The 12085-nt window shown below is 37.8% G+C and overlaps 1 protein-coding gene across 2 annotated transcripts; it reads right to left on the bottom strand.

Annotated features, from left to right (window-relative positions):
- Positions 1-1986: 1986 nt before the first annotated feature.
- Positions 1987-11998, bottom strand: glra4b (glycine receptor, alpha 4b). 2 transcript variants are annotated; one of them, XM_039826374.1, is made up of 10 exons: positions 11666-11998; positions 10898-11025; positions 10106-10173; positions 7885-8108; positions 5747-5829; positions 5512-5649; positions 5193-5407; positions 4069-4227; positions 3415-3510; positions 1987-3303 (listed from the first exon to the last, which is right to left on the bottom strand). In XM_039826374.1, exons 1-10 carry the CDS (start codon positions 11722-11724, stop codon positions 3031-3033), a joined length of 1443 nt encoding a protein of 480 aa, XP_039682308.1. In that variant the 5' UTR covers positions 11725-11998; the 3' UTR covers positions 1987-3030. The 2 variants fall into 2 exon arrangements, with proteins under 2 accessions (XP_039682308.1, XP_039682309.1); XM_039826375.1 differs by having other exon boundaries at positions 3415-3507.
- Between the last annotated feature and the right edge of the window lie 87 nt (positions 11999-12085).

Here is a 12085-nt window from a genome sequence, read left to right as displayed (position 1 = left end):
TTTGTGCTGAGTTATGCAGGGGATATTTTGCAGGGCCTTTCAGATCTGTATATCTTTCACTTTAAAATAACGGACAAGTGATATTTGAAAAATCTTTTCAGGGTGGGGTTCGTGTTTGAACTAAAATCATATGACCGGAGGCGCTGCCACGTCTCCAGTCAGTGGACACTTTTGTGGAGGGTCCCGGGGAGACCAACCCCACTCCCAAAATGGAAAACAAACGTATTGCAAATTTAATAGCTCTGTCCTCCAACATTCCTAATTCATTTCTAAGTATTTTACCACATGTCGAATAGAAAAAATAGAATGTTCCTGTTGCTTTTTTCTACATTTGTGCCAAAAGAGCAAAACATACTATAAACATAATGCATGATCTAGTATGCATTTAACAAAGATTAAGAGCCCTTATATCTTCGGTTAGTGTTTCAATGGAGGAGTGGGCACTTATTGTATTAATTATCTTGTGTGGAATGGTTACATTGCTTTGTATTTCCTCAATATCTGCCCTCCTACCATCCTTTCAATATATTTTTCTCTTTTAACTACCCCACAATTAAGATGCCCTCTAGGCTACAATCTGTGTCCTCTGACACCCTCTGATTTAATATAATGTGTGGATTTGGCTGAATTGCTTATTTTTTAAGTCAAACAAAGAGTAAATGTATACATTTAGCAGATCCTGTGGCAATTCAAAGCCTCATTCAGAAATGTAAAAATAAAAATAAGAGCAATTATAATATAAGTTATTGCATATTTAAATACTGTGCAAGTAGTCTAATAAAGAATTTGTAGAAAAGGAGTCATTTCTTTGCCAGTTAATATCACACATACACATAAATACTAATAGATTCTCACATAGGGTAAAAGTCTACTGTGCTGTATATTATGTGGCCTATGGATGGCAGAGTGCAACGTTGCTCAGATGGGACATAAAAGTGCAAACAGCACCTTCTTGTGGCTACAGATACAAAATCTCAGATTTTGTACAGCACCATACATGAGATGTAGTGAAAGTTGAGTAATTCATTTTGTAGTCAAAACAAAGGTGCTGTATAAATGTAACACACTTTCTTGAGTCTCTGGTATGGGCTAAGTTCTTGTTACCAATTTCAAAGATTCATATTTGTGTGATTGGCAAAGATAGGCTTAATGTAACAGAATACACTATTAGGATAGAGATGTATTTTGTATGTTTTTAAGAGAAAATATGATGTTATGTAAGACCATTTCTTCGTAATGATGTATGTATCCCCTTCAAACACTAGATAACTCTCACCGTCCTTATTAATAAAAATCACATCTTTGTTATCAAATATTATTTTTATTTGTGCCTTGATATCCACAAATTCTTTACCAGTTGAATATTAACAAATGATCCCCTCACAGTTTCATCACTGCTATTTGGAGAAAGAGCCCATGTAGGTTTTACACAGACTCAAAGTGCTGATGTATGCAGCCCTGCTCCTCCTGTATACATGCATGTGACAACTACATTTTAAATTAAATATTAATATGACAGCTTAATTTTATAGACCAGGTTTCTAGAGATGGCCCCAGACTCCAAGCATGTGTACACATAAATGCTAATCTAGCAATATGGTAAAAAACCCAAAACAGTGTGAGACATTGAGCAAATCATGGGAACAGTTCAATAGACAGTTATTGCAGTGTCACTTTTACCAAATGAAAGTAGAGTGAGGATTGAGAATAACCGTGACAGAGGTAAATGGAGGGAAGACAAATCTAGTGAAAGCTAGTTCAGTGCTGTTTAGATGATTCTAGGCTTAGAGGATTTCATAGTTTGAAGATTTGAGTAGCACAGCTGATAATTAAATGCAATGCTTTGGTTTAGATCCTGGCATGCTGTTACATTTGCAGAGGAAAACACATTTTCTCATATTACATTTCAGGGTTAAAATTAACAGATCACTTAAAAAAACCTCATCATATATAAGAAAGAAATGTTACACAATGATGCATTTAGTATTTCAAATTAAAGCATTCATTTATTTTATATTGACCAACAAAGAAGTTCAGGGATACATTTGTTTCAACAAAAAAATAAAAATAACCGATAAAATGTATTCTCAGTGTGTAATTTAGTTGGGCTTTGTTAAACACCAATACAACACCCATTGTGCAGGCCTAAGGAGAATTTAGTACAAGTTAATCAATATGTTATGATAACTGTTCTCATGCACCTTTGATAATCTCTGGCCAGTATGCACTGAGATGGTTGAGGTTAAATAATGATAAAAAAGATATCCTACATATATATTTTTGGCTATATGTGTGCCATGTCAGTATATCAACATACAAAACAGTGGCATGTAAAAATCTCTGGACAATGTATCCTTCACTTATTTAGGCATTAAATACTGTACCTGAATTTAAGTGAAACACATTTCAAAAACAGATTATTACAGTCTTTATTACAGATAGACTTCCTATTGGAGGATTCAAAATGTAAACAGATAAATAGTTGTCATGTCATAACAAATAGCATTCCATCTTGGATTTCTGCACCCTGAAAAAAAACTAAATATTTTTCACAAATGCATTTCCCAGGCCTGTAAAGCATAGCAGAGTTGCTACTGTTTCAAAGTATAAATCCTGCTTGAAGTGATATTTGGACACTGTTAACCATGGCATTAGTAAAATTACAATAAAATGTACGCCTGGTAAGAATGTGCTACAGTGAGGCTACAGTAACAGACACAGCACATACATACACCCCCCCCCCCCCAAAAAAAAAAAAGAGTGTGTTGATATACTTAAGATGCTGACTGTACACACATACTGTACATTGAGGTGTAATCTATAAAGAAGCAGTGTTGAGAAAAAAGTGTGTTTCTTTGGAAGTGTTAAAAATTTAAAGAAACGGATGGACTCTTCCATGCCATGGACTGGACATGCAGTCACAATGCATCTTACATGGCTCAGCTGAGGACTCTCAGCCTGTAAATGTTTCAGTGAAGAGAGCGGAATTAAAGGTACCCAGTGTCTTTATGGTCCTCAGTCATTGTGTTGTCACAGCGCGGCTAGAAGGTCTTCATGTCGTAAAACTTTGTAGGTAAGCCAGTAGAGGACATTAAACATGAGGAAACTCATGGGGAAAAGAGCTCGGGCGATGGTGTCAATCCTTTTTGCTCGATCCACAAAGCGCCTGCGGATGTCATAGTAACCTAAACCAGGAGGTAAATCGGCAAAGACTGGTGTCGCATCCATTTCTGGTGCACTTCCTGTTGACAGTGCAAGTCCAAAACTCTGAAAGAGTAAACCCTGCTGTGCCAGCTCCTCTTCCTGGAAGGAAAAGACAGCACAAAATAACCATCTGCTCTCAGTGAGACTCACACAACTTCACTGATGCCAGTAATTGGCTGGTGTTAAACTGAACAAGGCGAGAATACATACCCTGGCACAGGCAGTGCACTGCAGGGCTACGTTCCCATGAGGAGCATTGTTGCCTGACATGTTTTTTCCTTTCACCTTACTGTCACTGCTTCCCTGCTGATGAGGGAATGAGCAGCACATAAATGTAATTATCAAACAGACTGCATTGATCCAACTGTTTGCAACCATGACAGTGCACTACGTGAGTGTTTCAAATCTTCATTAACAAGCAATCATCTGTTTCTTACAAAGTGAATACAAGTCTGACATTAATGTGAAATGAGACCACTTGAAGATGTAGTCAGAGCAAATTTCAGTGGCATTGCGTAAACCCAACAAATGAATAAGTACAAATGATTCAAGCAGATGTTTTGTGTTATAAATATTACAAGGTATTCATAAATCCTTAAGCTGCTGTCACACTGCTTCATTTAAGAAATACTTAAAGGTGGTTTGGCCTATTTTGTTTCCCCTATTTTTCTTCTCCCCATGTGAGATAGCAATATGTTGAGAACAGTGGAATAAGGTGATGGCTTGAATTTTACAGGTCAGTGCAGTCTGCATTCCCCGGCTGGGGTGCACCACGCAGCTAAGTCGTGTAGCTCGTGCATAGCTGGGCGCAGGGAATAGCAGGTGACAGCTGCCCGAGGGGCTGAGTGGGTGGGTTGCACTCACAGTACTCTGCCGCTGTTGCTCTTTGAGCTTCTTCCTCAGTCTGAAGAACTCCTTGTGCTGGCGTGAAACAAAATTAACGGCTGCATACTCCAGTAGTGCAGCAAACACGAAAAGAAGACACACCGCCATCCAGATGTCTATGGCTTTCACATAGGACACCTGTGACACCGTGCAAATCAAATCAGTGAAATCACTCAGTTAACATTAGCGTTCATACCATGTCAGGCAGTGACATGAAAGACATGGAATTACAAACTCTGTCAAGAGCTTCATGTTAGATGGTGGAAGAAGTAATACTTACTGGGAGTAAACTACACTTTAAAAATACTCTATTACAAGTAAAAGTCTTAGATTCAAAAATGTACTCAAGTAACAATACAAAAATATTAGCAACCAAATGTACTTTATATCACAAGTAAAATACTTGTTATGTAGAATGGTCCCAGTGTTATATTTTTTATATTATTATATTATTTACATGTAAGCAGTACTTAATTGTAACTAATTGTAACTGCTTTATATACTTTTGGGTAGTTTAATTACAAAGTATCATATTTTATAAAGTGATTATACTGTATGTTATAATATACACAATAGTTTAACAGTCTGAAAACGAATGTTGTGTACTTTTAGATTTAGTGAAGTATTTTTAAATTGTTGTATTACTACTTTTATGTAAGTAAAAGGATCTGTGTACTTCTTCCACTAATGCATTTTTAAAACCATTTACGCAGTCTTGTCTATTCCTGGGCCTTAAAAGGTCTATCAGAGCCCAGTGCATCATCAATAACATCTGGGATTTGAATGAATTGACTGAATCAATGGGTGATACAAAATCTTTAAACTCCTGCCCGAACCTAGGCTGAGTTTAATTTCTCAGATTTTATTAGCTTTTTTAAACTTTCCCTTTCTTGAAATCATGCATATATATATGCATATATGAAAGCATTCTCCTAACGATTCAACAGGTAATAATCAAACATTTCAAACGTCCAATGCACATACAGTATATACTGCATATATAAATATGTATGTATTCAATCCAGCAACCAATTTACCCTGATGTCATCCAAAAATTTAGAACAAACAATGACTAACTTGCATGTTCTACTAAACGGTCTGACCTTTGGTAGGGAGGCCCTGGAGCCCGAGCTCTGCGTCGTCATGGTGAGCACCGTAGTGATCCCCAGACCCACTCTGGCTGGAGCTGCATCCATGTTGATCCAGAACGACACCCAGGACAGGATAACGGTGAGCAAGCTCGGTATGTACATCTGGATCAGGTAATAGCCCATTTGACGCTCCAGGTAGAATTTGACCTCAATGCAGGTGAATTTGCCTAAGCACAGGAGGAGATACAGGTGCAAACTGACAGTCTTATTAGAAGTTGATGAGCAGTTTCTATCGAGGATGTTGCTCGGCGGGTCGTCATGTGTCATGTACCTGTGTTGTAGTGCTTGGTGCAGTAGCCCAGGCCTTTCTCCTCTTTCAGCACAAACTGAGGGAGCGTCAGATCATCAGCCACCTGAACCGCTCCCACATCCAGCCATTCAAAAATAAGATCATTCATAGTGTAGCCAACTAGAAGAAAGATGGAGAGAAGGTATACGGTATGCAATACGTTCCTGACTAAATCTGTATGTAATGTTTTAAAGCCTGCCTTGAAAGATGAACTCACAGCTTTCGAGCTGCATCGTACACTTCTGGCTGTCCATGGGGAAGTTTTTTAGATCCATAGGACAGGAGAGGGTAAGTGTCAGCCTGGAAAACAGAGACAGCAACACCGTAATGGCACGTAGAATAAAAAGGTGATACCCTCACATGCTGACCCATGAGTGGATGTCCAGCTAGCCCACATCACAAAAATCCACAGCGCTGTCTCCTAGGGCTGGGTTTAAAAAAAAAATTTGATTTTCATTTGAATGATCCAATATCGATTCATAAAATCCAGAATCAGATCTCTGTCTGTGTCATGTGAAACTAAAAGACATAAGGAATCCATTGGTACCAACTGGACGGGTAGAGGGTTAAAATAAATGCTCCAAAGATAGGCTACATTTTGGCCAGGGAAAAACTGGCATGGCCATTTTAAAAGGGGACCCTTGACCATTGACCTCAAGATATCTGAATGAAATGTCACTCATAACTCACTGACTGAAGAGTCTGTAAAGCTGCACTTTATTGTGTTGTTGTGTCTTCATGTTAAATAAAAAGTACATTAATGGAACTGCTTTGGGGTCAATTCTTAATGTAATCATTGAAACATTTGATAATGCACCAGGTTAGAGGGAACCTTGTTCAATTGTAGAATCTCTTTCATAGCCAAGCAAAATTGGTTTTGCAATTGAAATATCCCAAATCGACTCGGACTTGACTCGGAAATCGATTCAAATCAAGACCCTGTGAATCAGAATCGAATCAATTCGGGAAATCAGTGACGATAGCCAGCCCTACTGTCTCCTGCTTATGTGTCACTCAAAGCCTTTCTGCGCGCTCACCCTACATTAAAGGTCACATCAAGCAGCTCTAACCTCTCTGACACCTGTCCTCCTTTCCATTTCTCTATCCCACTGCACACAAAGGACTGACAGGTGCTTACAGACAACATGTCAGCCTTTATATAGGGCTTGAATGGGCTGAGAAACACAGCAGCACAATCAGTAAAAATAGGAGTGTGCTTCCCCCCAACACAATGCATAGAGATAAGCTTAAAATGAGCTTGATTTCGCATGATTTCGCTGCTCATTTTTAAAGCTATAGTGCACAACTATTTTATATTAATTGACGTCCGTTACAGTCTAGCCATTGCCAACTTAGTTAATACAAAGCCAATTAAGCCTATCAGTTCTACAAAACTCTCTCTGTATTCCTCGGTATGGCTATGTTTACAAAATAGTGCCGTACGGCGACTTTAGATCGCAGAAGCTTGAGTGACGCGTTTTACGTCACCGCTGACAAACAACAACAGCAGTGGTCAGCTTTGGAGACAGAGGACAAAAACGTTACAAGATAATTACCTCATCTGAGTAGTTCATCATGTTTTTTTAATCCTCCAAGTTAGCAACTGCATGGAGGAGGGGTGGGGGTGCTCCGACAGTGTTGTTGTCATTACTTAGAATTTCTCATTGGGGCGACAGAAACTACGCACTAGGCCTATAGCTTTAAGGACCCCTCTTCTCTTTATTACAGCAAGGGCAAAGTGAAGAATCTCACACAAATTAGCAATACTGCAGAGAGGAGAAATTATCCTTATTCAGTGTCTTCCAGTAGATGTAGTGGCTAGCCATATGTGAGTAAGTGACTTTTTTTTTTCTTCTTTTTTATTTACAATTTCTAACTTTATGACCCTGTTATTTTGTTAAAAATGAATATTAAAGTAGCTAAGGTGGTCATTTCAGTTTGATCCCCTTAGTTTAGGGGTTACATTAAGGTTCAGTAACCAGAGAAACAACTGCTCATTTAGTTCATGTTAAACAGAACTGCTAATAGAGCTTCAAACATTGCTTCATCTTTCTCCTATTCTAATGAAAACCATTACGCTACACTTCACCACTGCCCTAGTGCCACATTGCTGATGTGATTCTGTTTTAGCCTGCAGTTATTATTCACAGTGGGTGCTGGACAACACAATGACAACTGAACTGAACTGGAGTGAAACAAACATGTTGTTAGACCATAAAGGTTTAGACTACAACTCATATTCAGTTGGCGACTTGACAAACCATGGAGCTGGATTTGTAATGTCTGAAAAAAGGTACATCCTGGTGCATTATTCAGCCAGATTAGCAATAATAAAAATTAAAAAAAACAGATCACCTGATGCTGTAGAGGACATTTCCGTTCTGGAATATCCGAAGCAGTTTGTTGTCTGTTGTAACCTCATGAAAGTTTGCTCCCTTTTCATTTGCAAAGAACAGGTCAGGTTTCCAAATGGAGTCCAGCATTGAGGGGTCCAGGTCCAGAGAGTCATCTGGATACTCCTTATATGCCAGTCGAGGGTCATTCCACTGCTGTCGCAGAAATACATTGAGCCGGTAGTCCTAAAGTATGAAAGTGAGTCATGATAAATAAATAAAAATTGTTATAGGTATAAATGACTGAAACAAAAGATCCACAAGGCAATAGTGCCATACTAGATATCATATTAAGATTTGATTAGGTGGACCTGAGAGCTCAACACACTGCAAATAAGGAAAACAAATGCAAATAGACGCAACAGAAAACATCACCAATTTCACAACACATATACATGAATGTTTGATGTATTTGTAGCTATGTCTTAGTGAAGATGTTTTCCTAATTTGCTTGTGTTTTGTATATTTGCATATGGCTATGCATCTAAGTATGGTGTCATTTAAAAAGAAATTGTGATAGGGGATGAAATAAATGACCCTGCAGCGTCTCTCAGCAGGCGAGGAGCACTGTGCCCACGCAAACTCTGTGTAAGCATAAATAAATAAATAAACACTGGCCAACAGACTTAAGTGCTCATAACATGAATGACAGAAAACTCCACTTACAATTTCATAATTTAAAAATTGATGACTCTCCCTAGAGGTATTTTAGGAAAGCATGAGCCTTCCAAACTCTTAACTTGAATAAAAACAAAACAAAACAGGAAACAAGACCGTCCCCGAACACTCTCCATGGGCTGCACAACTAAAGGATTTCCCTGTTGTTTGACAGAGACACACAGATATGAAAATGAAAGCTGACATTATGTAATGAAATCACAAGATGGTGTCATTAATTAGTCATAATCTAATGACAGTATGTTTAGGCTTCATGAAACATGCTCCAAATGGCCTCTCCAAAGAGAGGGAGAAGAGCCAGAAGCACTTCAGATGAATGAGGAACAGAGACCCTGATGCATCTGATAAATGAGGATTAACCTGCTCGGACATCCTTGCATTGTTAAACCAGCTGAGGCTTCTTTTAAGCACATTAATATCTCTAAATAAAATAACAAATATCTTATTTTTTTACTCTTTAATTACTTATATTTCTTTATTAGTGTAATATTATTGTTGATTATATTATTACAAAATAAAATCAACACATAAATGTTGACATATTATTATAGATTAAGCTATCCAGCAGTATATAGTTTAAATTAGCCCCATCTTTACCAGCTGCAAAGTGATGTTTACACACGGATGCATCAATAATTAAAATCTAATAATGAAATGGGCCATTCTGCCCAATGACCAGGCATATTTGGTTGCTTATACTTATGTACTTTTATGTAAGTAAATTTTTAAATGCAGGACTTTTATATGTAACAGATTATTTCTATACTGTGGTATTGCTACTTTTACTAAGTACTACTACTAAGTACTACTATTGCTACATTTTTTTAGTATAAGAGTACTTCTTCCACCACTGTTGAAACATGATACTTAACTTCTGTGACAGAATCAATGGCGCATGTTTACTATTACAACAGAGACAATAATATGAAATTGATAATGAACGATAACATGGCTGCTACAGACACCTTTTTTTAGGCATCACTGTTACGGTCTTTCCTGTCAAAGTCCTTAGAGGATAATGTTTAAAACCTCTCTTTCCCTAACTACCCTCTTCAGAAGCTTACCAGTGGTGCAAGCAGCAGTTATGTGGAAGAACAACAGGTCTACTTCATCTAAAACCTGATAGTGTAAGATGAGTAAGACAGAAGCCAAGAGATAATAAAGTGCAATTTGTTGCTGAAATAAAGTGTGAAACCTTGATTTTACTAGATGTCCATATTATAAGACTCTACTAAATTTGATATCTTTAAGATAACTACAATGTACACTGGTCTGAGGACCAGAATTGCCACTTAACAGTCACAGTGAACACAAATAGTCAAAAATGTATGATATTTTCTTAACACTGTATTTAGATAGTCCACGCTTGATTGGCCCAAAAACCAGATGATAAAAGCAGATGTTCACATGTTTATCTGATGCATCTTCCAGATAATCACATTTTTGTCACCATTAGATCACCCAAACAAAGTGTGACCACTGAGGATTATAAAGAAGATTCTCACCATAGTTGTTTCAGTGATGGATCCAAAGCTGTTGATGAAGATGTTACAGGTGACATTGATAGGAGGACCTGACAGAAGCAGATTGTCATCACACATTATAGTCAAAAAGGGTTTCTTAAATACCACTGATGATGTTTTCAGAGGAGACCGCATGAAGTATTGAAGCCGGTAAAGGGCAGAGCGTTCTGGCAAAATAACATCTGCTTGCTCTCTTCATTATGTACTATGCTATGTCCTGATAAATAGACATATCTTACATAACCAGCATGAAATTGTGTTGTCATTTCCAGAACGCTCACATTAGTGTAGTCCATCTGTCGACCGCCGAAACTTTAAATATTTCAAGGACTCATTTCCTGAGAGGCAATAATTTATTGATTCTCCTTTGGTTACATTAGTGTATTTATAGATAATCAGCTGGGATTTACCCAGCATGCACTGACAAGGATGTTGAGCAAGTATGAAATATAAATGATATGTGACCCCAGAGGCTGAGGGGGAAGAATGTCAGAGAGAATCTGCTGGCTTCACTCACGACGCGAGATCAAGATTGGACTGAAATGGGCTTGTGGGGTAAAATACAAGGGTACGTGTACATTTCTGACAAATCTGAAAGAGAAGTCTAACCTAAGGCTGTGGGTCAGCATAAAAACAGTTACAACTCATGACAAGAAAACAAGGCTCCTGTGGCACTTCTTCCTTTCAACACATCTGTGAATGATTTGTGCTGCTTCATTGCTTAGATTGTTATGCAAAATCGCACTTTCCCACACCTGTCCTACAGCGCGTTACCTTTGAAGTTTGGTCTGATGCGTGCATCATAGCCAGATGTGCGTCCCATCAGTTTGTCCAGAAAGTCAGATGGAGAGGGGGGCTTGGCTGCTCTGCTGGGGAGCTTCATCTCCTTACAGAGCACAGACCTGACAGGTGACAGGACAACCAACTCTGGATGATATTTTCTTAACTTAGTATTTACTATAATTTTTTCCTTTCGGAAAGGTTTGATCTAATTTGTACTAAGGATGCCTAATATTTATCATTGTAGCTAGTGTTTTAGCCTACTAGTTGGCATCACGTGCATTGTAATTGTAAATACATGTGTTATATACTGTAACAGTGTTCAGATTAGATTTATATTGTATTGTGTTCAAACGTCTTTATACAAAGACTCAGTTAAAATGATTGAATCTGTGAAATGATTTTGGCACGTCTCATCACTTAAAATCAAGCAAAACCTTTTTTTGTCTGCATAATCCTGCATTTTACATTTTTTTTAAATTGTACTTAATGGTTGTCTTTTAATTCTAGATCACTAAATAATGAATGCAGCTCACTTTAGAACAGTAATGTTGACGTGCTATGGGTCAACATTACTGTATGGGTCAACATAATGTTTTATTATTAATAATTATATATTGTCAATGGCAAATATTTTCTGAATATAATAATGACACTGTCAAACAAACATGCATTTACATTACAATGGCTATCCAAACAGCAAATATTTCTCTTAGAAATAACTTTAGGAAGGTTGATACACTGCAACAAATTGGTTCTTACCTGCCTTGCAGAAAAATGACAGATGACAACCACACTACACACAAGATGTGCAATAGCATTCTTAGTTAGAAACAACAGATGTAAGACCAATGCAGGGAAAAAGAACTGAAAAATAAAATAAAAGCAGAGATGCAGGGAACTTGTTGTTGCTCTTCTAGTCAGGATCTGTCTTCTGGACTGGCTGAGCCTCCCTCCCTCTCTGCAGGTGTAAAATACAGGAAGCTGCTGCTGTATAATTCAAAATGCCTGTGTTTGTGTGGATGACTTCAAGCTTTATCTCTTTTTTATGGCCATATGCATGTTCAAGGAATTACTGCAAGAATATTTAAAGAGACAGGACCATTTCCTAAGCAGAGTGGCCAACATTGCTCTCACGGCATCAGATTAGCATAAATATTTACTTTTTGCTGAAAAAGAAAA

The sequence above is a fragment of the Perca fluviatilis genome, chromosome 16, assembly GCF_010015445.1.
Source record: "Perca fluviatilis chromosome 16, GENO_Pfluv_1.0, whole genome shotgun sequence".
Taxonomy (NCBI): Eukaryota; Metazoa; Chordata; class Actinopteri; order Perciformes; family Percidae; genus Perca; species Perca fluviatilis.
This window is presented reverse-complemented; position numbering and strand designations above follow the sequence as displayed.